We start from the raw sequence: 27,994 nt of genomic DNA on the forward strand, positions 1-27,994 counted from the left end.
TGAGTCAATAATCACAAAATATGTAAATAAAATCTATAAAATTCTGCACACACATCAGACCAGAAACAGACAGTTAGTTGTTAAAACTTACAACTACTTGCGATGCGTCTGCAACACTGGAACCCTGCCAGTTCACACCAGTGCAACCAGACGAGACAGTGTATGGTGGCTCTGTACTCCCGCATACTGCAGAACTATTTTGTAACCGGACATAATTTGTAATAAATAATGATAAAATGGGAGGGTCTAGAGCTGTCCATGGTGCATGCATACATTTTAAGCCTTGTGTCGCTCATGAGGTGATCCTCTCTTTCCTCTGTTGAAAATGCAGCTATCCCGACCAGCTGATAGTTTGGAACTCACTTGACCAGCTGATTTCGCAGCGAGCCGATTGGCTGTTGAAACAGGTGACGTCGAGTTTCATGCAGCTGAGACAGATCAGCTCACATCGCAACTCTGGCCTGAACCACCACAAATACACAGTAATTCTCCAAAAACCAGAGCCCACAGTTGTGATTTGGAAAATTCAAATAAATATATATTTTCTAAAAAAAAAAAAAGAATTAAGTTTTTCAAGGTTATGTTATAGTAGTGACTCTTAAAGTAAGTACGAGTAAAATAATCTTAGATTTATTCTAACTTCCTCTATTTATGAGGTGTCACCTGCTGTGTTTACGCTCGCTCACAGATTCCTTTGAGACCGAGCTGATCCCAAGGACCCGCCCCCCTCTCGACCTTGTACTTCCTCGTTATTGTTCCCGTTACTATAGCGACTTTTGAGCACCGTCATCGGTTGGCGGAGCCGCTATGACGTCAGAGTGATATCGGGAATTCCTCTCCCTGCAGGGCTCCGTGTGACGGAGAGCCGGAGCCTCGGTCACCGCCGGGAGGGAGCAGCACGTACTGTTGACACGTGAGTCGTTAAGTTCACCGTGGTTCCTGCCCATGTTTTCATCTGAGCCCCGGTCCGCAGCCGGAGAAGATGTGTCTGTGTAGTTGTAAGACAGAAGTTCCAGAGAGAGACAACATGGTCAGCTGGATCCTCATCTGCGTTTCCTGCTCATAAACACAAGATCTGAGATCTGAGATCTGTGCTGCTGCTGAGGTGACCCGAGCAAGGCCGACTTGAATGTAAGTGTACTGTGAATGACAACCTGTCTGTTACACTCGCACTACAGCACTACAACCCAGCTGCTGGTGATGATTGTAGTGGTGTCATGATGAGGAGACAAATTGAAAGTTATAGTTGATCAACTAACCAGCCAATATTTCTACCTAAAGTAGTTTGAAAGTGAAGACCAAGAAGTTAAATGACACTTTTTGAAGGTGATGGTCATGTAGCCCCTTGATTATTGATTATCTTTGTGGCATGTTTGATGCATAAGGTCAACTAAAAGTGTAGGTGAAACAACACTTCTTTGGCATCTACTTAGTTTACCTTTGCTGATATGGGTCTATGTGCACAGTAACTGTACTGATTAACTGCCCTAATATCTAGGTTGGTTTTCTTTGTCTTTGTTCTATGTTCGTTGCTCTATATACGGTCCACAACAGTTCAGCGTTGTTTGCGGTTTGTTTTCTGATGTTTTGCTGAACCAGTCCAAACCTGTTCTGCAGGTCCCTCACTCCCTCTGTGCTGTTGCATTGGCTGGACCCTTAAGGTTAGCTTCATATTTTTGTTTCAGAGCTGGGAATGTCAAAAGTAAGGATTTAAGTACTGTAGGAGAGGACACAGTACGTTGGGGCTGGTAGTTTTCGGTGGGAAGGGGGATCAGAGCACAGAGGTTTAAGGAGCACGGTTTGCTGTTAAACTTAATGGTTGAGAGGTCAGCTAATACTACCTACCTATGATGTGAATATAATAAGATATGGTTATTTATGGTGGACGGAGGGTCATGTATTTTCCCCCAGTCACTCGGAAAAAGCTCAAGGAGATATATTTGTAATTCTAGGGAGGGTCACAATAATAAGAAAAGTCACACCTTATCCACCCCCTCCTCTTTGGTAAATAAGGAAAAGTCCCTTATGTATCAGTATCACCCTGGTTTATTGTATTTAGGCAGTTCTTTGTATGGGGGATATACAGTTCTTGACTGTATAGAACGCTCTGAAAAGTTCACAGCCATATGACAAACTTCACATGATATAGACACCGAGGGCTGCAGGAGGAAACAAAAACCTCTTTTCATGCTTTCATGCTCAACCCCTGCATTTGGTTCCCATCAAACTCTTACATACACAGGGACTATGTGTTGCGGTGTTTTCCTAGCAGAACTTATTGTATCAGTTTCTGTGATGGGGCTCTGTTTGTGCCCCCGCTGTGTCATCTGTATTGAATCTCATAATTGACCACGTTCTCTGGACAGTCAGTCTGCACCCGCTCACAGAGTCTGGCTGACCTTGTCACGGGGCTTTGCCATAGAAGGGATCAGTGACAGTGTACGGACACACCGGCAGCTCAGATGTCTGCCCTCCAGCTCCCGGGGCCTGCTGGCAGGTCGTCCTTAAATAGATAAGCACTTTAGTTGTATGCCAGTGAGAGGCCGTGACCCCTGAACAAGGTGATTTCTCAAGTCTATCTGCGTCTCAGAGGGTGATTCAGCAAAACACAGCTCTTCTCTAATAGTTCTCTCGGTTAAAGGAAGACAGAACAGGCAGACTGCTGTGTTTTATTCTTCCTTTTCCCACTGAGAATTAAGCTAAAATTTCAGCTTGGAAGTGTTTTTCTTGAAGAAAAAAATAAACTGTAGTCTACTGTATATCGCACTAGTGCAACAGATGGTTGCAACGGATGTTTAATACTTTCCGCAGTGCTTAAACAATTAATTGATTAGTCAACTGACAGATAATTAATCAGCCACCATTCTGATCATAGAATAATCTGTGAAATAATTGTTTAAGTAAAACTGGCAAAAATTCATTGGTTCCAGCTCCCTTAATGTATAGAATTTGTTTGTCTTATATAAACAAAATAAATATCTGGTTTTTGGACAGTTGGTTGAACAAAACATCATCTTGAGCCCCTTGGAAATGTTGATGGGCATTCTTCAGACCAAATTAATAATTAACTACCAGGGCACTCGCAGATCTTCGCCAAGGTGTTTTGTTTCTACAGTAATGGTAATAGAGGTGGCTGTTATGTTTTGTTGAATGTGTAGACACGTCATTCACTTAATCACAGGAGTTACATTTGACCTGTCTTGCAACGTTGAGGAAAGTGAAAAATGAATAATGTATCTGATTCCAAAATTGAATGGTTTCTTCCTTGTCCCATGCTACACCCTTCCACCGTGTTTCATTCAAGTCGGGCTACTGCCTATTTCCTTACTGACAGACAAACAAAGAATGTACAAATGGTCCTTGACGGAGGTAAAGACAGATGAGTCAGTAATGAAAATCATTACTAGTGTAGTGCATCCCTCATTTTCAGCGTTTACATCGGATCAGATCTCTGACGTAATCAAACATTATTAGATCTGAGAGCTCTTTCAGACACTAATAACAAGCCTGTTGTTCATTGCTTCTTAAAACCAGACTTGTTGGAAGTTGGATTTAGAACTTTTTTCTGCGGTGGCATTATGAGGTACCAATGGTTAAATATCTGCAGTTACATGTTTGCAGGCAGTTGTCACTAATCTGAAATGTATTTGTGATTAACAGTGTTTTGCTGTTCTCTCCCCAGAGGGTCTGCCATGTTCTCTGATGCCCTAGAAGCAGCTGGGCGGGTGGAGGGCCTGCCTCTGTCCTCCCCGCAACCGCTTCCAGAGCTAGAGGAAGAAGAAGCAGATGCATCAGTGGAGAGGGGGCCAAAGAGACGAGGCCGCTACCGGCAGAGCCTGCAGCTTTTAAAGCCCTTCAGGATAACTCACAAGTAAACAACATTTTATTTAAGTTCATGTGGCGACTAACTGACAGTGAGCCAGATAAAGGTGTACATAAAGACATGCAGACAGTTTGCAGGCAGGCACATTGACAGACAGACACCCATTTAAAGACATACATAGACACAAAAGTTCAAATTTGTTATGTTTGCTGCCTGACATGCTGGCAGTAGCAGGAGGCCATGATAACGGGTGGAAACTTATCCCCCAGCGACAGACAGCGCCGTGTTTGAACATGTGCCGACTGATAAACTGCCCCTGAACTTTTTTTTCTTTTTTCGCTGCTCTCTCAGATTTCTGTGAAGAGCGTGCAAATTACTGTTCAAACACTGCGGGCATGATTCACCTTTCGTCGACTCTGCCAAGCAAAGGCGCCGCTTCTTTCTCAGTAGCCTATGTGGGCCTGCTCCCCCAACATAACACCTTTGTGTACGCCTGTACTTTTAGACATCTCGCCCATTTTCACGTCTTCTTCTCTATTCCAGACACCAGCACCCAGTCGATAACGCCGGCCTCTTCTCATTTATGACTCTGCACTGGCTCTCCCCACTGGCACTGAAGGCCTACAAGGCGTCCAGCTTGTCCATAGATGATGTGTGGGGACTGTCTTGCCACGAAGCCTCTGACTTCAACTGCCAAAGGTGAGGTAACTGTGGCACTGCTGAGGTCTGCCTGATGAAAGTGACCTGCAGTGGTCAGAACACTATATTTGATGCTGAAACACAGTATTCTCAGAAAATTGCAGTTGGGGTAAGATGTGCCAGAAAAGGGTTTGTCTAAAGGTGAGGTTATACCACGTAGGTGTAATTTGTGAGTTGTCAAAAACCCTGTTGCCTCATCCCATTCAAATTCTGCCTCTATGGCATATTCTAAAAATGCAACACAGGAGTGAGGAAGCAACAACTTTAACCTTGAGGCTTTGTAGTGTGTAATGCAGAGGGTCAGGGGACACGGGTGACACTGACTGACCACCGCACAGTCTAGCATGGACAGTGACGTACTAGTCGGGAGTCAGAGCTAACCAGCCGGAGAAGCTACTGTCAGACTCTCTGTATCTCTGCTGGAATAACAGGGAGTCTGGTGGAGCTTAGACAGTCACTAGAAGCACATTTATGGCCCTTTGAAAGAGTCACTAGGTGGGTACCCATGTTGTAAATTGGCTTGCAGCTCCCCAACAAAAGGCTCTCCTGTGTGTGTGTGTGTGTGTGTGTGTGTGTGTGTGTGTGTGTGTGTGTGTGTGTGTGTGTGTGTGTGTGTGTGTGTGTGTGTGTGTGTGTGTGTGTGTGGAGGAGTGTCAGCACATAGCCATAGCCATGCTGTTTATTGTGGTTAAGGTTGCTGTTCATAGGCCCTAAATTCCTTTTTTAAGCTCTGAATAAAGAAGTTTTTGAGCCGAAAAAAGCTGTTATCATTAATAATTGTGGTTATGTGTGCAGTGAAAAGGAATTATTTAGTGTGTAGTTCCTCTTTAGGATAAGTCTGATGATACTGCATACCATATTTAGAAACGGCTAAGTCTTTAAAAAAAAACACAAGTATATCGTTTTTTAAGATTTATGTCCAGTATGCGTATGCAAGGAGAAGGCAAAAATTACTGAGAGACAGACTGACGTAGTGTAAAGTTTTTGTGCAATTTGTTGACATGAAGAAAAGTATAGAATATTGCCAGCCTTATGCTTTATGTACAGTGCAAACAGCAGACTGCCCATGGCATCTTCATTATATGCTCAAGACACACAGAGATCAGCTAGCATTCATATGGTGGAATGCTACCTCGTCCCAGGTTTTCTGTGTGTCAGTCAGTTTGTGTTAACTTGATAAAACAGGGCAACTCTACAAGGTCTCTCAGATTAGCTAATACTAAAGTACTTGCTTTAGTTAATATTGAACACAAGTGGTACATATTCCCTTACCTGCCCTGATTTGCAAATAATCAAATACTAATTAACATCCACTGAACCTGTGACTTCTTCGGTCCCTGGGCAGTTGCCTGCTTTGCCTGGTTGGTAATTCATCCTTGGAGGAAATTAATTGCTGTGTCATTGAAAGATTTTGTGTGCCTGCCTGCTTTAATATTACATCAAAGTCAAAATGGTGTTATAATCTTGCAAATTAAATCCTTTTTTGTCACGTAGACACAAAATATGTTACAAAGAATGAGCCGTAAGGTGAAAAACTCATGTGTTTTGTTTCAAGTACCCAGTGGCGCTTGTTGTATCAGGGTGTATTCAGGTGAACAGATCTACATCACTCTGCTTCACTCTCACACTGTAGGGTCACTGGGATTGTTTTTCTTTTTTGAACAAATATTGAGAAACCTTCTTTGCTTTCCCTGCCCTGCATGTGAGCAAGATGCATGTGGTCACACTATTCTCACACAGCCACACACTGATAACCTGCAGACATTCAGAGGAAAACAGGTGCAAGGCTCAGTATAGATATGTAACTCCCTGCCATGTAAACAGCTGTACATGATTTGTGCTGTATGTGCTCAGCCTGTGCAGTGACACTTCCTGGATGAACATCCAGTCTTTCTTTACCAACACAGGAACATGTGCTAGGATGGGAGGCTGCTAAGAATAGCAGGGATTAGAGATTACAGTGAGAGTTAGTGCCTGACTTGTGTGGTTATGTCATTAACTCCTCTACCTGCGATGTACTGTGTCTCCCTGTCACATTCATTAGCTGTCATTGACTGGAGTTCAGCTGGAGCAGACCAAGAGATAAAAGTCACTGTTTGCCTGCCAAATACAGCTTGAGAAATGCCTTGTACAAGTGCACTGATTGAATGAATGGACAATTAGGACTTAGACTAAGGTTATTAGAGGTTGTCTGAGGCCTCTTGTTTTTACCACTCGCCGAAAAGAAAACCAGTGTTTTTTCCATCACTCACATGCTGTCAAGTCATGGTGCCATGACTTGGCAATATAGAGGAGGGTGACTATTTGAGGAAGTACACTCTTGTATCTGGTGATAACTGTGTGTGTTGTAAATGGCCTGTTCTGTTTAAAGGCTGTGGCTCAGGGCCTGAAGGTTTAGTGCTGCTGCTGCTTTGTGGGTTTTTAAAGAGCACATAGAGAGGAAGCAGCAAATGAACATGAAAAGCTATCACACTGGCACGGGTGGGTGATGGTGTGCATGAGCGCTGCAGAGTCGCTGGAGACGGGAAGTCTTTATTTTGTGTTTACATAGCAAGAACAGTTATGCAACCCGATGCAAAGCAGAAATGATAGCGAAAGGGGGAATGGGAAAAAGCACCCTGGGAGAGTTGACACTTGTTAGTGCTCAGTGAGGTGCGAATCTTGAATGCGATGTCCTGGCCAACACTCTCTCGAAACATCAGCTTCGCTTGCCATCTGGCAAACTGAGACGATTTCAGCCATGTTTAAAAGCAAATCATTCTTCCTTTGGAGCCCACACTGTTGCCCCGGTGCTCACATCTCCATTTATGTGCATGGATTTTTCAAATCTTGGAAATTATGTTAATTTTGATGATCAAACCTATAAATACACGTGACTTTGGATGTAGTCATATTTACCATAACATATGTATATGTTAATATGAAAAGAAATCTCTTTTTTTTTTTACATTGCGTAGGGTTCACTGCTTGATCAATTGATGGGATTCTCACATAGAAGTCTTGTTTCCAGTGACTCAAGCTGTGCTCTATGCTGTTATTGGGCTGCAATTAATTGTAATTTCTTAGATTCAACACCATTTGACTTCAAGTAGTAATTATCAGTCTGTGTGAGAGTGTAGTTGGTTTAATGTTCTGTCTGTCTCTGATACGTTTTTAATAAAGTCATTAGGGCGTAAATTACTTTCTGCAGCTGCTGTGCTGCTGCTTTATAGAGTCATTAGCAATGATGCATTTGGCCAACACGATATTTTACCGTCTTAAAGGGGCATTATCCTGCAATAAAAGTACATTAGCACATCTTTAGCATGTTTAGTAGTACCTTTTCTAGTGTAATTATGTGATGGATCATTCATTGTAGGTCACCTTTACATTATTATCAGTTTAGCTGCTTTTTTGTGATTTTCAACTGCCACGATTGGCTGCCACACAGTTTATATCCCCCATTGTGCATTCAGTCAATCTGATAAATTGGAACCGCAATTCTGCAGTTTTTAATCAACATAATTTAAAGAAAAATAATAATACATAAAGTATTCTTTCACTTATGATAATTTTGCCCTTCAAAAATGCCAGCTTTTACATACAGTTAATTCAGCACTTTGCCTAGCGTTCACGTGCCAGAGCGGTGCAAGTTGGGAAAATTAGTTTGACTAATTGTTTTGACTCATCAGTCAGTAAATTCCGTTCAATGTAATGTTGTTTGGCTGAGTTGTGACTTCCTGTAGCGCGTCATCAATCTGTGCTCCTGATTTCTGGTTCCAGGCTGGAAACTTTGTGGCACGATGAGCTGAAAAGACGAGGGCGAGAGGGGGCCTCCCTGACAAGAGTCTTCTGGAGGTTCTGCCAAACCCGCATGCTAGTGGCTATCTTCTCCCTCCTCCTCACAATGGTGGCAGGCTTCGTTGGGCCTGTGAGTACTATCCAAATCCTCATTTCCCTTTATATTCTGCTGATTCGGCTAATATGCCTTTCAGCATGTTCGCTGGCGTGGAGTCCCAAGTCCGGGTGTATTTTCTGAAAATCACTTTATCCCATTTCACGCTGGTCTGGAAATTGAAATGAAACCATACTGGGAGATTACAAAGCCTTAGATATTGAAACCCATATTAATACCATAGATTAGCTGGTTTGTACCCAGTCACGCTTTGGTCCAGAAATATGTTGTTGGGTTTTTATTTATCTGCCACACTTTTGGCTTTAGATTTTCCACTAAAACCATTCGTTGTCAGAAATTTAAAATAATCACCTTAAAATAAAGGGTAATTATGTTTGGAATTCCTACTGTATGATATTATTGAGTCGGTCCAATTGTTCCTCAGGCTCTAAACAGTTTATTGTAATGTGATGTTATGTGTACGCTATGTGCTTGCTACTACTTGCAACTAATAGCATTAACTGGATTTAGTTCTTACACAATGACGCATGTGTCTCACATTCCTGACTGATTTATTTAGTACACTAACAAAGCCATGTTGTATATATTGTCTCTGTAATTTATCTTATTTTTCATATTTGACTCAATACAAAATTTGGTCTTCTCATGTTCACGTCAGGTCTTCTTTACTGTTTTGTATGCTTATTATGCTCATATGATCTCTAATCTGTTGATTTAAAATATTCTCTTTCATCTTCTTATCATATTTTTGCCTTTTCATAATGGTCCCTGCTTATCTCTATCTATGGCATTTCCTAAATTGTACCCTCTCCATCTCCTTGATCTTTTTCTCCACTTTCTACTGTCCCATTTCATCCCCTCCATGTTCCTGCTTATTGTCTACACTGTTTTCTGCTCATTTTTCTTCTGTTACTATTTCCCCACTGTCTCTTTCACCTTTTTTTCCACTCTGTTCACTTTCTCCCTGTTGGTCCCCAGGCTCTCTTGGTTCGAGCTCTGCTGGAGTACTCCCAGAGCTCAGAGAGCTACGTGCCGTACGGCCTGTCTCTGGTAGCCGGTATCTTCCTCATGGAGCTGATGCGCTCCTGGTCTCTGGCACTCATGTGGGCCGTCAACTACCGCACCGCATCACGCCTCCGTGGGGCAGCTCTTACGTTTGCCTTCAACAAGATTCTCCGCCTACGCAGCACTAAAGACATTGGCCCAGGCGAGGTAGGTGATCTAACCCTGGAGGGGACTCATCTCCAAATTAGCTAAATCATCCCTCGCTGTGGGGCACCACATGCAGATGATTGAGATGGATTTAATTTCTGCTCTTACACCATTCCTGCTTAGATCTCAACAAATCCCATAGCCTTAGGGAAGGGAGGCTTTCCAAGATTAGTCATTACACAGCTTAAGAGGAATCACTGTCCAACAAGTAAACGTGGGAATAAGGATAACTGTATTTGTAAAATAGCTTTTATAGTCTAGATAGTAAAATTTCAGTATGTCTTGCTGGAAGATTTAGTTCATTGTATGGTTTTAATGTAATTTGTGATGTAAATCGCTGTCTCTCTTCCTAGCTGATCAACATCTGCTCCAGTGACGGCCAGCGGCTGTATGAAGCAGTGTCAATGGGCTGCCTGCTGGCGGGGGGGCCCCTTGTGGGATTGCTGGGTCTGTCGTACACTGCGTACTTTCTGGGCCCCACTGCTCTGGTGGGGTCGGCTGTTTTCATCCTCTTCTACCCAACCATGGTACGACTTTAGCTGTAACATCTGTAACAGTGAAACGTTTTGAAGCTTTTGCTCAATGTTGCTGTTACAAAGAAATAGACAAAGTAAAGGATAGGATTTGTTACAAGCACACAAATTAGAATAGACACACAAAGACAGCCAGTGTTTTTAATATTGTGTAAATTGTTGGCAGCAGCAGAACGAAGTTTTCATTACAGACTTTTATAAAACTTATACCAAGTAATGATCACACTCATTATAGCAGTGACAAGCAATTTAATTACAACAGTTTCAAAAAGTTTGAGTTGAGTTGTTGCTTTATTGTTGACTCATTATTTGCTGCGCTGCAACTTTTTTAAATTTGCTTAATAGAAGACATAAGTACTCATCACTTTAGAATATTTGCGTTAATTCAGGCTGTCGAAGACTACAAACAGCACTTTTTAAAAGCATCATAATTCTTTTGCTATCAATCTCCTGTCAACTTTGTAGCTGTTATTTTCAAATTACACTCAGTCTAAGCTGGAGCCTGACAGCCGGAGACCCTGGTATTGATGTGAAAGGCATTTATCACTCCAGTCCCCTGGACAGCCCTGCAGCACAGCTAATGTGATTGTGTCTGCTTTCATTTCCTCCCCTGCCACTTATTTCTCTTGTCATCATTTCCTCTGTTCCTGTCTGGACAGATGCTTGCATCGAGGCTGACGGCGTATTTCCGCAAGAAGTGTGTGACGGTGACTGACCGGCGCGTGAGGCTGATGAACGAGATCTTGGGCTGCATAAAGTTCATCAAGATGTACTGTTGGGAAGATGCCTTTGCACAGAATATTCACAGTGAGTGACTGACAGGTTCCAAAATGACTCAGCGATATCATAATACACTGCTGTTTGCCGTTAGGACCAGGTAGTTTCCTACGGATGCAAACTTATGCTTATGCTTAAGCTATTTAGTTCTTTTATTATGCTTTTTATTCCCAACTCACTCAGAATAAAGGGTCACCTCATTTGAACACCTGTCACTGTTGCAAATGAGTAACTAATAAGTCAGTTTATCACCTGAAATTAGACTTATCCTCCTTGTGAACTTGCAAGATAACCCTGACCCTAAATCCATTTTCATTAGCTTGCTCCTTTTAAGTCGTTCCCTGTGCCATCCTCTATAATCAAGGCTGGTTTGAATTCCTTGGCTTCAAGGTTAATTTGAAAGGTGTTTGGGCCCTTATGATACCTTGAATGACTGTCAAGGCTGCTCTACTTATCCATGAATTAGTGATGGACTTTTCTCATGAGGCCCTTACTTTAGGTTGTGGATAAGGATCATTTTCCCCTTTTAATCATGCTCCAAATTAGTCAGGTGGGGCTCGTTTTCACTGCTGTCCTTTGATTACCTATTATAATCATAATTAATTGGCATTCAACTTAATGGCCAATGAGTCTGAAGAGTTAGTGTCATTCCCTTCAATTACTATTGTTGTTAAATAGATGATCACAGTGTTTTTGCCTGGGGTGTGTGACTTTTGCTTTGTAATCCACGCAGAAACATGCATAACATCCAAAGCGAATCCCATGGAGAATAACATGTACCAGGAGGAGGGAGTTCTTTTATTTCACGCACAGTGCTGTCAGGGCTGAATTAAAGATGCACAAGCTTTTTGTTCCAGTGTTTGCACCCAATGAACTGGGTGAACAAAGCAGCTAGCATGTGCATTTAGGAGATACAAACATGGAGTAGGGGGGCAGGATTTGGGCATTACACTTGGACAGTTATCAAGGTTCAGCAGGTTTTGAAGCCCCTTTCATACCATGTATGGATGTGGGGCCCTTGTCCTCCCTCTTGTATCTATTTCTGTCCACTCGCTGTGTGTTAGTGACTCTTATGGTGTTGTTGATTGAATGTTCACTGGAGAACCCTTTGGGAGTCACTCAACCCTTACTTTATTTTCTCTCTCTTTCTGCTCGTCTTTGCCTTTTTATCATGTATCTCACTCTGTCTCTCTCTTATCTCCTCCACAGAGGTGCGATCAGAAGAGAGGGGCATACTGGAGAGAGCTGGGGTCGTCCAGAGCCTCACAGTGGGTGTGGCTCCCATTGTCGTGGTTATAGCGAGCGCGTGCACTTTCACCCTACATATGGCTTTGGGCTATGACCTTACTGCAGCTGAGGTATTTAATACAGGAACCTGTAGTCACCATGTTCACTGCATATTTCCATTTTGGATTCATCTGTGTTCACTGGAAACATGCTTGGAATATGTTTTTGCTAACTATCAAATCAGCATAAAATTCTATTTCCTGGAGCACCCCCCTTGGTTTGTTGCATCTGTCCAAGTGGATAATTATCCAATTTGCAACTAAAGCTGATGTGACAAGTCCCTAGCCATTATGAGCATTTATAGATTTTAAAGTCAGGTGTAGCCCCAGGTAAAAAAAAAAAAAAAAACTTTCGAATAACCATTTCCATCTCTACACATCCCACCTCAGGCCTTCACTGTGGTTGCAGTTTTCAACTCCATGACCTTTTCCCTCAAAGTCACACCACTGGCTGTGAGGTCACTGTCAGAAGGTGCTGTTGCAGTGACAAGATTTCAGGTGAGAAATATAGTCAACCCCCCCAGTCATCCAAATTAAAGACAGCTGATATGCATGATATTTAAGACACAGTTTGTGTTTTGACTCATAAAAGGAATCCCAACATTGTCAAAGCAATCCATATACAAAACTGTACACAAAATATATAGGTATGTGTATATAACCGACTAAACGACATTGAGAGACTTGACATACATACCATGTCAGCAGGTTTTTTTGGGCTCCGAACCAATAAAAAGGTGCTGCTGTTGATGCTCAGAACATGTCGACCCACACCACACCCTGACATTTTTAACATACTGTATTCCTAAGACATGGTAAAAGTCACATGTTAGTGAAAGATTGTTTCACAGTGCTAGCTAGTGTTAGATAAGCAAGCGTTACTGCCAAAGACGCACCGAAATGCTTGAGGCGTTTTCACACTAAAGCAGTCCACAAAGTAATGAAGTACTCAAGAAGATGTCAGACTGTACCTTCAGCATGAGGTTGAGTAATGTATTGCTACTGCTGTCATGGCATGGCACAACCTCAAGTATGTTAAACCACATTTGCTTTAACTCAAGCAAAGACAGGAACTTTGAGCTTGTTTTTTTACATTTATTTTGACATTTTGTCAAAATGAAATGTTCCATAAAGTAACCCATTGTGTCTGTCTCCACAGAGGCTCTTTATGATGGATGACAGAGAGGTTGTTTTGGTCACAATGGAGGATACTAGCAATGCAGTCGAATTTCAGGATGCCACACTGGCATGGGAAAAGGCACGCTCTCCAGTTGCAAAACCTAACCCGCCTCCCAAGAAGCGAGGAGGGATGAAACGCGTGCTGCGCAGGGAGAAGCTTAGCCTGTACATTTCCACAGAGGATGGCAAAGGAAACAACAAGGAAGGTCCCAACGCACAAAGTCTCCTAACAAATATGGAGCAGGAGAGCCCGCAAAGCACCATCTCCTCCACTCAAAGCATACGACCTCCGCTGCACAAGACCCTGCACCGCATTGACCTGCGCATTAAGAAGGTAACAGCACAATGATATACATTAAATGGACATTTTTTATTTAAGGAGGTGGCCAAACCTTGCCTGCTTCATGCCACTGTTTCCTTCCCTTTCTAGGGTTCGCTGGTTGGAATCTGTGGTGGTGTCGGTAGCGGAAAGAGCTCTCTTCTGTCTGCTCTACTAGGACAGGTGAGATTTAACTGGATGTTTAACAAGATTACCTCAGTTCAAGTTTCCTCTTCAGACAGCACAGACCTGACTAACAGCAACAAGGCAGCTCTTTTATTCTCATACAGTAGAAAGTAAAGGCCTACAACCTGAAAAGGAACGTTTCCTCTGCTTTCAACCTTCTGTTTTTGTGTTGCAGATGACCCTGCTAGAGGGTAATGTGGCTGTCAGTGGTGGCTTCGCATATGTATCACAACAAGCCTGGATCCTCAATCACTCACTGAAGGAGAACATACTATTTGGAAATGAGTATGACCAAAACAAGTAAGATCAACTACTGTATGATGATGATATGAAGAACAAAAGCTATAAAATGTAAGGTTTATCGCTAATTTAATATTTTTTTCCCATCATCGTTTCCTCATCAGATATAATGTTGTCCTGGAAGCCTGCTGTCTTCTTCAAGATCTTGCAGAGCTCCCATATGGAGACATGACTGAGGTATCTGTAGGATCTACTTCTCATGAATAAGATTTTTTAGTTCTTTCTTTACTTAGTCAGTGCTGAATTGGCATGTGCAGCACTTTTAGTTTATGTAACTGTTTGCAATTCAGTGCAACCACAACAAGAGAAGAGTTTAATGGACCTTTTTTTTCTTTTCTTTTCTAGATTGGAGAGAGAGGAGCCAACCTGAGTGGAGGGCAACGTCAGAGAGTTAGCCTGGCACGTGCTCTCTACAGTGAACGTCCCATACTTCTCCTGGATGACCCTCTCAGCGCTGTTGATGCTTGTGTGGGGTCCCATGTCTTCCATAAAGCTATCAGGGGCATTGCCAAAGGCAAGACGGTGCTCTTTGTGACCCATCAGCTGCAGGTGAGGGATCGTCTGTGAATTTCTTATAATACCACATTTTCTTTCAGAACATGTAATTTTCCCCAAAGCATTCAAAATAACTAATTTATATTTTAGTAGTTTCAGCACTGTGAAAATATGCCCTTTTGTCCCTCAATCTCAGTGTTTGCTTCTTTGTTGACCTGAAGGGGGTAGTTATAAAAAGCGACCTTGATTAGCTCATTAAAGTTTAAAGCAAATGTCTGCAAAGTGTCTGAAACATAAAAATCCTTGAAATTTAATTTCCTGTAATCCTTTTTTGCCTTTGTTTTATATCTTTTTATTTTTTAGTACCTGTCTGAGTGTGACTACGTTGTTCTGATGAAGGATGGGCAGATTGCCGAGTTTGGCACCCATGCCCAGCTCATGGGTAAAGAGCGTGACTATGCCACCCTATTCAACAGCATGCAACAGGAGGTAAGGCCAGGGGCACATGAGGCACCAGGCCAGCTCTTTTGAATAAGGGATCTTTGCCCCTGCTACACAAAAACATTGAACAGTACAAGCTGAATAATTCATAAGCCCAGAAAGGCAGACCCAATAGCTGGGAAATGTTAATGCATACATGCCCTTTCATTATTTATATGTGCATTGATTTACTGGTGAGCTGCTAAAGACCCTGTCACCGATATCTCTGTTTAAATGACTTGCAGGGTGTTGTTACGGCTGCTGTGATTTGTGACCATGGCATGTTTCAAAATGTACTTTCTTTTCCTACCTTTGTGTCTCTCAGAATCTGGTGAAAGAGAATTTAAAAAACAAACAGCAGAAGGCAGGTGCAGAGAAGGCTGACAGTGGTGTGGATATTGCCAAGGTTGAACCAAGGGTGGAAAGCAAGAAAGCAGGTGTGAGACCCTGCCATTTTTCATGCTCCATGTGTAGAATTTAACGCTTAATGCTTATTTGTCCTTGAGAATGGTTCACAAATAACTTGTTTTCTTTCTTGCATCCTTTATGTAGAACAACTGATGAAAGCCGAGGAGAAAGGCTCCGGTGCAGTCGACTGGTCTGTGTATGGTGCCTATATCAAAGCAGCAGGAGGTCCGATAGTCTTAATCATCAACATCTTCCTCTTCCTCTCCACCACTGGCAGCATAGCCTTCAGTAACTGGTGGCTGAGCTACTGGATCAGGCAGGGCAGTGGGGTGAGTTTGGAGACGATCCCGCTTAATTATAATAGACACCACATTTTACTGTGCATTTGGCTCCCAGAAGAAAAATAACTGCTATTCTTCTGTGAGTTGTGGGAGCCGAGTGAGAATTAATCTGAATGTGCATGATTAAAAAAGTAACGGCACCACGGTAAACTTAATTAAAAACAAGCACGAGCAGTGAAGAAACAGATGTGCAGCAAAGCAGGCGGTGGCTGCTATTGAGAAATGTGCTTGGAATAGTAAACATCATTGAACTGACTAATTTTCATACACTTTTATGCACTTTCCTCAATTTCATCAGAGGCTAAATTCCTACATTGCGAAAAATGAAGTGTTTTTTTTCTGCCTTCAGAACACATCATTGATCTTGGTGAATGAAACGATGGCGGGCAACAGCATGAGACTCAACCCTCACATTCAGTATTATTCAACTGTTTACGTCATGTCAATGGGAGCTGCTTTATTGCTGAAGACCATGAGAGGGCTGGTGTTTGTGAAGGTAAGCCCCCCCCCCTCCTTCCCCCCATTCTGTCACATGCTTTGTCCACTCACTCACTGATAAACTTTAAAAACAATAGTGGTGTTTGAAATGAATATGAAAAGCTGATACATTAGTGGTGTACAGTTAAGTAGTGCCCCTGCATAATTGTCTTTATTGTCATTTGTTCATGGTCTCATGGTTCCAGTGCTATAATTGAAAGTGCCTGTGGGCCAAATCCATTTATCTGTCCACTGCCATGTCTCACAGCTTTGAGACGACTGCATATGTGTGTTTATGTGTGTGTGTGTGTGTGTGTGTGTGTGTGTGTGTGTGTGTGTGTGTGTGTGTGTGTGTGTGTGTGTGTGTGTGTGTGTGTAAGAGAGACGAAGAGGCAGAGAGAAAGGAAGGATGTGTGCGCGTGGATGTCACTGCCCCTTCGGGTGTGCGTCCTCTTTTTCAAGCTAACCCATGCTGACATTGCTTTGCAGAGGTTAGGTCCCCACGTTAATGTGTGCCACTTGAAATTGCTAATTTTTCAAAGATGGCTAATCTTTTTTTACCCCTAGCTGTGATGAGATCTTTGGGAGTGTTGCATATTCCATTAATAGAATTAATTTGTTCTCTGCTGCCACATGTAATTTCTGTCCAATTGTTGAAATGTCTCTTGCTCATTAGGTCAGGACCTTTATGTCAGCCTCCCAGAAACTCATTATAAATAAAGATTTGACAGCTGGCCTTGTGCGAGGGGGAAAAAAAAAACGACCTACCACGGTGCACATGCTTAGCATATGTAGAGGTAGCATTTGTTACTCTGCAGGCAACATATGAGTGCCGCTGTATTTTATCCATTGTGTGTCTTAGCGTTTGAGGCTGAGCACATTGACAGGCGATTTCTTTCCGACTGTCTGTTTACCCAAGCTGTGATTCTTTCCGTATGCTTCTTAAAGTTGTTTGTTTACATGTGTCAGGTCTCATGTTCAAGCACGGCTGTTGTTTGTGTTGACAGTGTACGGTGAAGGCTGCCTCCGCACTCCACGACAAGCTGTTCCGCCGGCTCCTCCTCAGCCCCATGCACTTTTTTGATACAACACCTCTAGGTCGTATCCTGACCCGATTCTCCAGAGACATGGATGAGGGTGAGGCTTGATTTGTCTTGACTGGGAGACCTTTCTCCTAAGAGAGCTTTCAGTCAGTGAAGTCACCCTGGTTGACAAGGTGTAGTGCCAAGACACAGTGTGATTTCACATGGAGTTTTTTGCCTGAGGGAGTGGCTTTCTGTTATCCACTTCACTGACGTCTTTGCTTGACATGTTGATTTGTGGGTTGCTTCTGTTTAGGATGTTTGGTTTTGTTTTTTTGTGTACCCCTCTGTGTCTCTTTCTCTCTTTTTTGAAAAAAACCCCACTAAAATCCACTCAGGGGGACACAAAGACAAAGTTTTCTCCACATATAGAGAGAGGTAGATAGATCGAACACCATGTAACACTGTGTAATGTGTCTCTCCAAAGTTGATGTGCGTCTCACCATGCAAGCTGAAATGCTGCTGCAGAACCTGACCCTGGTGCTGTTTTGCTTGGGGATGGTGGGCATTGTCTTCCCCTGGTTCCTGATCTCCATCCTGCCACTGGGAGCCTTCCTCTGCATTGTCAACCGTGTGTCCAGGTCAGACTCTCATCACTCCTGTTGCTGTCGTTGTTGGCATTGAGCCTGGGATCCAAACTGATTGTGTGCACATTTCACTTCATCTCCCTGCGAGCAATCTGTTACCAGTAACACTGTGGTCAGGGGTACAGGGGTAGCTCCATATACCATGTACAAATGTTTATGACTGCTTTGTGTTCTTCTACACATACACAGTCCAAGTTCACACAGAGAGATAGTTTGGAGAAGAGCAGCCGTCGTCCTCCTGATAAATCCTGAACTTTATCAGAGCTGTCTAAAACAGTTACTTCAGAAGCTGAATGTTTAATTTCCCTCGGGAGAGTTTCTTCTGTCCTATTAAGTTTATAACTACAGTTTTTAATTTTACTGCTTAGATATTAATGATATTTGCTGCAGTGGCTTTACTAACACGCATTAAAATGTTTGAAATGACTGAAAGCAGTAATCATAAAGTATGCGTTGTTCCCTTCAGTACAGTTTAAAAATCCACAGGTCTGTGCACAAACACACTGGAACAATTTAAAGGCAATTCATAAGAAAACTGTTGTTTATGTTGACCTAATGTTAGCAGTGTTAGCAGCTAGTGTTTTATTATTGAAAATGTGGTAGTAACGGGTTACTGTATGTGGGTTTTGGCAGACAGCTGCTGTCTCCTGTTCTCTGTACTGTATACCGGCACTGAATCTCTTAGTGGTACATACCGTACCGGCGTATATTTACCTCTGCTCTCACTTTAATGGACCTACAAGAACCTTTAATTTTGTGTTGATTCTGGCAGGAATCCAACTATGTAGTTATTGTGGCAGGCATTAAGAACACCTTTATAGAAATCAGTCTTCTCACGGATTGTCTTGTTTGTTCATGTAGGTTATATAAAGGCTTAAGTATTAAGTAGAGACTGTTTCATAACCAGTTAAAAACCCCTTGTCGTATGTTTTAAGAACCATCATGTAATACACAGATTCAACCTCCACTCATTCTCCTTGTTGGAAGAGGATACATCAAAGTACTGTATACATACCAGTGTATTTCCACAGCCTGTCTTAAAGGAGTGTTTGTTCTCTCATTGTTAAACTGTCCGATGTTAGATTTTTCTCATTTTTTAAATGCTCAGTGCTTTACTGCATGTCATAATTCACATGTCATGACAGCTGTGGCAGAGAATTGTGAGGGAGCCTTATCAGCAAATCAGATTAATAGCCATGTTTCTGGCCACCTGGAAACTGAAAGCAGTAAATTAAACATTTAGCTCAGTTCCCCACCAAGTCCTACCAAAGTAGCTAGGCCTTAAGCTGCTTCCCTAACCAGTTAATCGCTAGCTTTGTCTGTCTACTGTGTGTTTCAGGGCAGGTAGTCTACATTGGGTTTGGCTTTGTATTTTTACTTCTGCTACAAAAGGGGTTGATGGGACTGAACCACACAGTAAATGTTGGGCTGAAGAAGCGCTGATTAAAAAAGACGGGCTAGAAAACTCTGTAGAGCTGCAAAATTTGGTGTTTATTCTCTTTCATTAGTTTTTTTATCATACACAACCATTGTATACTTTACAAGAAGACATTTGATTAAAAGTTAAACCGAACAGGTCTCATGCACAAAAAATGCTACCAGTTACAATGAGCTTTCCATCTGTATTATAAAGGCAGGGCATGGGCTACATTACACTCTGAAACAAACCAAGCCAGAGTGATTATGCATTAGGTGATACAAACTTATTCTAATGAGTAAAATGTAACACAAGATTACTGAAGGGTTGAAAGGATTATCAGTCATTGATTTAATTTTGAACAGCTTCTGTTTTGTGGTAAATGTTGCACCTTGGATGATCTGATGACTCTGCTTCAGTCATTATTTACGGTTTTACAGCAATTGTGTAATAAAGGTGCAGCCACTGAGGGGAACAACAGCATGCTAGTATCTTTGGAAATAACCACAGTATATTGTTATTTCCTCTATCTGAGAAATGAAGAAAAACATGACTCTGTGTTATTTTTGTGTTGGTGTAAAGTCAGAAAGTACAAAAAATGATGAATGTCATTATACACATTTACAGTATGTGATGTGTAGCGTCACATCATATTCAGTCATTTCAAATATAAAATTATGTGCATGATCATTTTGATGTGAAGTCATATTTGTATGATAAAGCTGAGTTTGGGGAGGGGAATTTAATTACATTGATTGCTTTAGGTTCACAGCTGAGCTGTCTCCCTGCTCACGCGTCACAAACAACTGCCCCTCTTCTTCTGTGGAAATGAATCACTTGATGTCTGTCACCACATAAACTGGAATTCTTGATTTATTTGATCAGATCTTATACCAGTTAGTCTCTTGAGGGATCGATTTATTATAAAATATCTGACACGTGTTATTTATTATTTATCTTGTAAGAGACACTTGATAAGTAGGCAATTCAAGTGGAATTAATGTTGAACTTTGAGTATTTAAGCGCACAAGAACCAGAAAGATGCCCAAACGGTAGTAATCACCCCTGGCAACAAATAATTAAATACTGTATCTTACAAAGTCACGACATCGCAGGATATGTATGGATGTTACGTCAAACTGGATCTCCCATTGAAATTACCCACATCTAAAGCAGCCTTTATTGAATTCTGAAATGAAAACTGCCCAGGGCATAAACTTGTTTGTCTGGATCACAGGCTCGAAGCGAGGAAGTGTCATGTTCTTTCCGTCTCTCTTCCAGCCTTTTATGAGAAAACCAAATGATTCATGGGAGACTTGTAATTCACATGCGCCATCCATTCTGTCTCGGTGTCTAAAAGTAGAAAGACACGTCGCCTTTGTCAATAAACCTCTCTCACTCACACTACCACGTGGAAGGCGAGTCTGGTGTCTCTCTGGCTGCCGATTGTATGGCCTCCTGTGTGCGACGGTGCTCATAATATTGCACATGCATCAGATAGTGGCAAACGACCGCAGCGCTGTCAGGAAAACGGGGGGCCGTGTCACGCATCGCGTCCCTCTCCGTCCACCATGTCATCATTACCTGTCTGCCACACAATTGCATCATTAGAGCTGCTGCACTTTGCATTCCTTCATGCTTAAGTGGTGTGGTCCGTATTCATGTGTAATGTCTGTGCTCTTTTCAAGATCTTGCTAAATAAATATCAATATAAGTTTGACCAGAATGTGACATGTTTTCGATCTTAAAAAAACAGAGCAAATAACCTTCACAAAGGTTTACTGTATACTTCATGCAGGATTTTAAAATGTGGTCTCTTTTCTAAAGTGTTTTTAGAAAAGTGTATTCTTTGATATAATGTAAATTATTTGAAATATTTGCTCCTCACATGCCGGAGCCTTTTTGCACACAATACTCTTTTTCATTCAAATGAGGCAAACCTGAGTGGAAGCTTTTCAGTTCTGTAGCGCTGCAAACTTGCCTAATTAGGATTTTCACAACCACTAAGGGTTACAAATCAAAACAATACTTAAGTTGTGGTGCATTTCTGGAGTTAGTTTATATCTGCCTGTAAACAAGAATGGATATTTTAAGACAGTATAACTTTCTTTACTTAAAAAACTAATTAAACTGCTTGGAAAATAATTGGACAAAATAGCACCTATGAGTTACAGACAGCAGGAAAACAGCTATAGGTTTAAATATTAACTTTCTGTAAACATCTGCATTTAATAATTTTTAATGACAAAATATTGATATTGCTTATATAAATTAAATTCCTACAGAAGGACGTTTATCTGTAAGATTATCTTTCTCTCTTTCCAGGGTTCTGATTCGCGAGCTGAAGCGTCTGGAGAACATCAGCCAATCACCATTCACCTCTCACATCACCAGCAGTCTTCAGGGACTCTCCACCATCCACGCCTATGGAAGAGGGCACGACTTCCTCCAAAGGTGTGTATGATGGTGTCTGTCTGAGATGGAGATCATTAAACTTTAATTCCATCTTATCTCGCATCGTAGTTTTCAGTTTACTCCTCGGTAATATATATATATACCAAACCTCATACCAGAAAATTCCCTCAGCAAGTGAGTTTTGGAGTGCTGCCTTTGCTTGGGCTGAAATGGGTTTATTTCTTTTTTTCAGATATCAGGAATTGCTGGACACCAACCAGGCCACCAACTACCTCTTCAGTTGCGCTATGCGTTGGCTGGCTGTCCGCCTGGACCTCATCAGCATCTCTCTTATCACTGCTGTAGCACTTCTCATTGTCTTCATGCACAATCAGATACCTCCAGCCTATGCTGGTCTGGCCATATCGTACGCAGTGCAGGTGTGTAAACAAACACATGTAGTAACACAGCATGTATGGAGACTCTGGCAGCCATAGTAATCTAAAAGGTTGATAAGAGAGTAGTTTGAAGCTCCAGACAGGATTAGAAATGTGGCAAAGTAAAGCCTCCTCTGTTTCTAATAGAATGTGTTGCTGTAAATGTAAATACAAAAATTAAAAAGTGTTTCATACTAATGAATGTGTTAATCACTAACCTTCCTCCTCTCTGTACTTTTCTCTCACCTCCAGCTGACCGGCTTATTTCAGTTTACGGTGCGGCTGCTCACAGAGACTGAAGCTCGCTTTACATCAGTTGAGAGGATCAATCATTACATAAAGGTAAGAACATTGATTAGCACAGGGAGGAAGGTGGATTATGTGGCACTCAGACACACTGTACATGGTCACATAGACTGGGACACGGTCTAGAATCACACCATCAGATGCAGACCAGCCCTGTACAACAGAGAAGTTGAATTGAGGGCAGTTGGTATGTCCAGACATGTGTGTATTTTGTTGTGTGCATGTGATTGTATATGTGTGATAAGCAACTCAGCAGGAAGGAGATAGAAACCCAGTGTGAGATCTTAACACACATTTCAGAACACATGACAGGGCTTGTTTCACACAACAGCCATCAAACCGCGAAGATACGAGTAGCAACTCAACTTTTTTCTTTTCTGTCTCAAGTGCAAAGAAAGGCTCATAGGGTGAAAATCACTACAAATCAGTTAGGGGGCTTGCACCTCTGCAGAGATTAATACCAGATACCATCACCGTTTCTTATCTCAGTGTCTGGAGAGTGAAGCACCCCGGGAAAGTCCTGAGGCAGCCGCTCCTGCCCCCTCCTGGCCTCAGCAGGGAAAGATCACCTTCCAGGATGTGGAGATGCGTTATCGTGATGATCTGCCACTTGTGCTCAAGAATCTGTCCTTCAACATCCTGCCTGAAGAGACCATCGGCATTGTGGGACGCACAGGATCAGGTATAAGAAGCGACCCTTTCGGTTTCCCAGCCAGCACGCATTTTTGGCTTCTTTTTAAATCTCCTTTTCAACGTGTGCAGACATTGCTTCATGCTTTTCTGTACGTATTTGCAGGAAAGTCCTCCCTGGGTGTGGCTCTGTTCAGACTTGTGGAGCTGACGAGAGGCTCTATTATCATTGACGGAATCGATATCGCACAGATTGGTCTGGATGACCTGCGAAGCAAGCTAGCCATCATTCCTCAAGAGCCAGTGCTCTTCATTGGGACAGTCAGGTAATCCAAATGATAATTACTTGTATTAACAAGCTTTGTTACTTATGCATTGTTCTGGCTTTACAGAATTTCAAAAGCAGAGCAGAGGGAATGAATAAGAAGCACCTACCCCATAACCATAATGTGCTCTTAAACAGCCGCTCTAATGGAAATTCCCTTAGTGTCTAGTGGTGCAACATTGTGGTCAAACCTGGCGTCTGTCACAAGTGTTCACATATGTGTAATACTTCCTTCCATATAGTTCTCTGTTGATGTGCCTTCAGTCATATTGCCTACAATTCGTGTTTTTTTGTTCTGAATATATTGTACATCTATGCCTGTGATCTCCCACTTGTTGCCTGAAAATGGTTTTCTTAAGATTCTTAAGTTGAACTAGATACTGTTTGCTCTGTGTGGGCCCAGCAGTGGTCCGGGCAGTGTCCGTTGGTGTGAATGTAAGCCACACCAGAGGGAAATCATAACAGAAAATAAAAGTGCTGCTAGGTAGTGAGAAATGAAAGAACAGACGCTAAATTTGACAGGCAAGACTGATTTAAAAATAAAACATCAGCATATAAAAACCAGCTGTCAGGTTCTTTATGGATGCCAATTACCTCAGATTCAGGTGAGAATTGACCTTGGTCAGCTGCGGGGTAGGAGTGTAGTATCTGCAGTATATAGCAGTACCTCTTGTCTTAATGTGAAATTGTCATCATGTTTAATCCAGTTAATAATCATGTCTTTTTTTTCCCCTGATAGGACCAATTTAGACCCGTGGGATCAATTCTCTGATTCTCAGATATGGGAAGCTCTTGAGAAGACACACGTTAAAGAGATGGTAAGTGACAAGATGGTTAAACTCTGTCGCATTATGCCAAATTGTGCATTACGTTAATAGAATAAGCCTCTAATATATATCCTCATACTTCTGTATGACTTTCCTCAGGTCAGCCAGCTGCCTCATTCGCTCCACTCAGAGGTGACGGAGAACGGAGAGAACTTCTCAGTGGGAGAACGGCAGCTACTCTGTGTGGCCAGAGCCCTGCTGCGTAACAGCAAGGTGCTGATTGTGTAATACTGCATTCACATTTACATGAGGAACATGGTTTGGCATTGGTGATGATAGCAGCTCAAGTAAGAGATTCTCCTCAGTTTATTATCAAAAACAGAACCTCCCAATATCACAGAATAGCCATTGTGCATGTGACTCTGCATGGGATAACACTGTCACCTAGTGGTGTGCACTGGGACTGCACCATGCGAGCATGATGTAGGCATGAGCATCATATAGTGTGATGTTTTTCCTAATCTTATTTTGTGCTAATAATATTATATATTTTTAAATTTTACACAGCAAGCACAAGCACTAAACCCACCATATCTCCTGTTTGCTGTCTATTGTCTTGTCTTCAATATTTTGTGTTATTTCTGTTGTTTTTTTTAGATTCTTATATTGGACGAGGCAACTGCAGCCATCGACACTGAGACAGATCGTCTCATCCAGGAGACCATTCGCTCTGCGTTTGGCAGCTGCACAACCCTCATCATCGCCCACCGTCTCAACACAGTGATGAGCTGCAGCAGGGTCATGGTCCTGGACAACGGCCAGGTGTGTATAAAGGCAACATGAGTGATTGCACAATTCAGCTCCTTGTTTGAAACTCATTCCCAAGTTGAAACACCCCTGATTTACTGTGTGAATTGGTCCCTTTGAGGTGATGGATTGGATAAGGCAGTGCACATTTTACTTAGGTGGTCCTGTGCTCGAGCTGATGTCTAAGTAGTAAACATGAGGCACAAGCGAATGATGACCAGTTTCAGTGTCACCTTGTAACCCTGTTAATAAGTTTGAGTTTATCTCTCTAAGGATTCATCAGTCAGTCTCGAGGGGTGGGTGAATCATGATAGATGCTTCAGGAAAGACAAGATTCATGGTGTGAATTCACCCCTAATTTGTTGCCACTGTAACCACATAACCAAGTTCTCAGGCCTCGCCTCCAGTTGGATGCCAATGAAAGGTTTCTACACAGCGATTAATGAAGTTAAATTATTTTATTATTATTAGACATCCCTAAATAATACAGATTGCATTGCATAGCAAATATTTTTTCCATTTAGCCATGACATTTCAAGATTTTGATTTTGAATATAATCTCTGATCTCCTGTAAGATATCCTATATAGCAGAAATTACAGGAAAAGTCAGCAGCATCAACATTTGAGTGTCAACAGCTGAGAGCTTTTTAGTAATCAATTATCACTGGTTACAGAAATTTGTGTCATACAGCAAAGCGTAACAAGACTGGCTGAGGACAATATTTTCCAGACATTAAAATTCTTTTCATACACTGCCTGTGGGAAATAGCTTCCAATATTCTTAGAGAAAATAATATGCCTTGATTTTTGTTCTCTACACAAGTTCATGGAATGAGCAAGTAGGACCTCTGATTTTATATGCTACTGATCACCATTTTATCCTTTTTGTTCTCATAGATTTTGGAGTTTGACAGTCCTGCTGTCTTGCTGGCAGATGAAAACTCAAGATTCAGAGCCATGATAGAAGCATCAGAAAACCAAAGCAGATAAAAGATGCTGGGGCTGTACTTTCAATATGATCAGTGACACAGCAGAATATTCAGTGGAATACCTGAATTGCACAAAAAAACATAATTAACTCCTGCCATGGTATAAGAAATACAGAGGCTCTGCGATGGCTGCTATGTTTTCACAGTGTCTGTTTATTTTCAAAACCAAAGACCCAGGGACCACATTTCTGAAGATCCGACTGCTCCTTGCTGTCGTGTCACAAGGGTTGTTTCCTGTAGGCCAAATAATTAACTACAAGTGAATCAGAGCAATGACTCTGACAGTAGCACTTTATATTTCATGTGGACACATGGAAGGACATGCAGTGCTTCTTTTTCCTCTGGAGGCCAGCTAATCAGTGAGACTCCATTAGTTTTAGTCATTTTATTTTCATAACTATGACCTCACAGTGCAAGAATTTACTGTTAAGAATTTGTTAGTTAGTATTCATTATTCACTGCAGTATATCTTAAAACATCACCTATTACCCATTCCTAGTAGGTACTGTATAAAACATGCTCAAAATGTTTAATGTTTTATGTTTCTTTATGTTCTGTGCATCTAGTTCAATGTTATAACGCAGTAATTTCAGTAAATTATTGCAGATGCAATATGTGCCTAGAGCTGTCAACATTTTCAGGTCATATAATGGAGTTAGCCACGTAAGCAGGCTTTTTTTAGACTGCATGCAGGTACCGTGTTTTGAAATGAGCTAGTGTTTCCTCTAAATCAAAATGCTGGAGTTTAAAATCTGCACTTTTTTACACTCATGGTAACGGTTTACCTGCAAGGTAAATCTGGTATTGAACCAATTACATTTACAGTTGCAGTTAAGGTTATGAACCATGGTACAGTACAGTATGCAATGTGCAGCAAAGTTGAAATTGATCAACATCAGAATGTGTCTTTAAATGTGTTTTCATAAAGCTGGGGATTGTAAACTTCTGCCTTATAATCAAGTATGTGCTGAACAATCATGAAGAGTGCAATATCTTTCTATTGCATTAATGCATTTTCAAGATTGCCTTTGTACACTCGAGATTTTAATGTTGGAATATTTTTTTGTAAACGTTTGATTTTTATCATTAAGAGTTGCGTTTTTTAATAAAAAGTATTTTTTATATGAGGATGCTGTGATATTTTACATGTTAAAGGGGACCTCCACTGATTTTACACATCAATGTATGGAAGCCTATAAGGGAATATATTAAAATAATAATGTAAACTTGAAAATTTAATTCAATAATAGCATTATAATTTTCCACGTGTGTGTGTGTTGTTTAAGTTAAAATTAAAATGCAATAATCCAACTTGCATTTTCAAATACTTGTATGGGCATTCTATGAACATTTTCAAATGAAAAAGGAAAAACTATTTGACATTTAATTTAAGTTGTATCCTGGTTTGAATACATAACTATTTAATAAAAAAGGGAGGAAGCTTATTGTTTTGAGTTTTTTTTCCTTCTTTAAGTAAATGCAGCAACCTTTTGCTGTATTGATTATATGAATGTTGTTGGCTGTATTTCAAGGTATTAAAACTTTAAATAAAAATAAATTGAGTTATGACATTTTCATTTTCATTTTTACTCAAATAACACATACATATGTGGAAAATGATAACGCAAGTTTATATTATCTCCAACTCCACCAACTTAGTGTCCCTCCACTTCTCATCCACTGGGTACACTGTTTTATGTAACATCCTCTACTACTATCATCACCAACACCAGAGCCCCACAAGGTTGTGTCCTGAGCCCCTTTTCAATTTACCCTCTACTGCACCAATGACAATCACCCCATACATCAAATACTCTGATAACACTGCCATCCTTGCACTCC

The 27,994-nt window shown here is 41.5% G+C and overlaps 1 protein-coding gene across 1 annotated transcript; it reads left to right on the forward strand.

Annotated features, from left to right (window-relative positions):
- The first annotated feature begins 821 nt into the window (after positions 1-821).
- wu:fb13g09 (ATP-binding cassette sub-family C member 5) lies at positions 822-27,597 on the forward strand. Its single transcript, XM_051420389.1, has 29 exons — positions 822-1,131; positions 3,683-3,871; positions 4,367-4,522; positions 8,285-8,432; positions 9,396-9,629; positions 9,983-10,156; positions 10,822-10,969; positions 12,149-12,297; positions 12,616-12,723; positions 13,385-13,738; positions 13,835-13,906; positions 14,085-14,209; positions 14,314-14,386; positions 14,555-14,758; positions 15,068-15,193; positions 15,510-15,621; positions 15,737-15,921; positions 16,283-16,429; positions 17,418-17,547; positions 17,920-18,073; positions 21,822-21,950; positions 22,144-22,330; positions 22,580-22,669; positions 23,123-23,315; positions 23,430-23,589; positions 24,328-24,406; positions 24,515-24,628; positions 25,013-25,177; positions 26,061-27,597. The coding sequence occupies exons 2-29, from the start codon at positions 3,693-3,695 to the stop codon at positions 26,151-26,153; spliced, it is 4,188 nt and encodes a 1,395-aa protein (XP_051276349.1). The 5' UTR covers positions 822-1,131; positions 3,683-3,692; the 3' UTR covers positions 26,154-27,597.
- The last annotated feature ends 397 nt before the right edge of the window (positions 27,598-27,994 follow it).

The sequence above is a fragment of the Dicentrarchus labrax genome, unplaced genomic scaffold (assembly GCF_905237075.1).
Source record: "Dicentrarchus labrax unplaced genomic scaffold, dlabrax2021, whole genome shotgun sequence".
Taxonomy (NCBI): domain Eukaryota; kingdom Metazoa; phylum Chordata; class Actinopteri; family Moronidae; genus Dicentrarchus; species Dicentrarchus labrax.

Coding starts and splice junctions, on each gene's coding strand:
- wu:fb13g09 (XM_051420389.1), top strand. CDS start 3,693: ATGTTCTCTGATGCCCTAGAAGCAGCTGGGCGGGTGGAGGGCCTGCCT. Junction 21,951..22,143: donor GGGCACGACTTCCTCCAAAG/GTGTGTATGATG, acceptor TCTTTTTTTCAG/ATATCAGGAATTGCTGGACA. Junction 24,629..25,012: donor CCCTGCTGCGTAACAGCAAG/GTGCTGATTGTG, acceptor TGTTTTTTTTAG/ATTCTTATATTGGACGAGGC.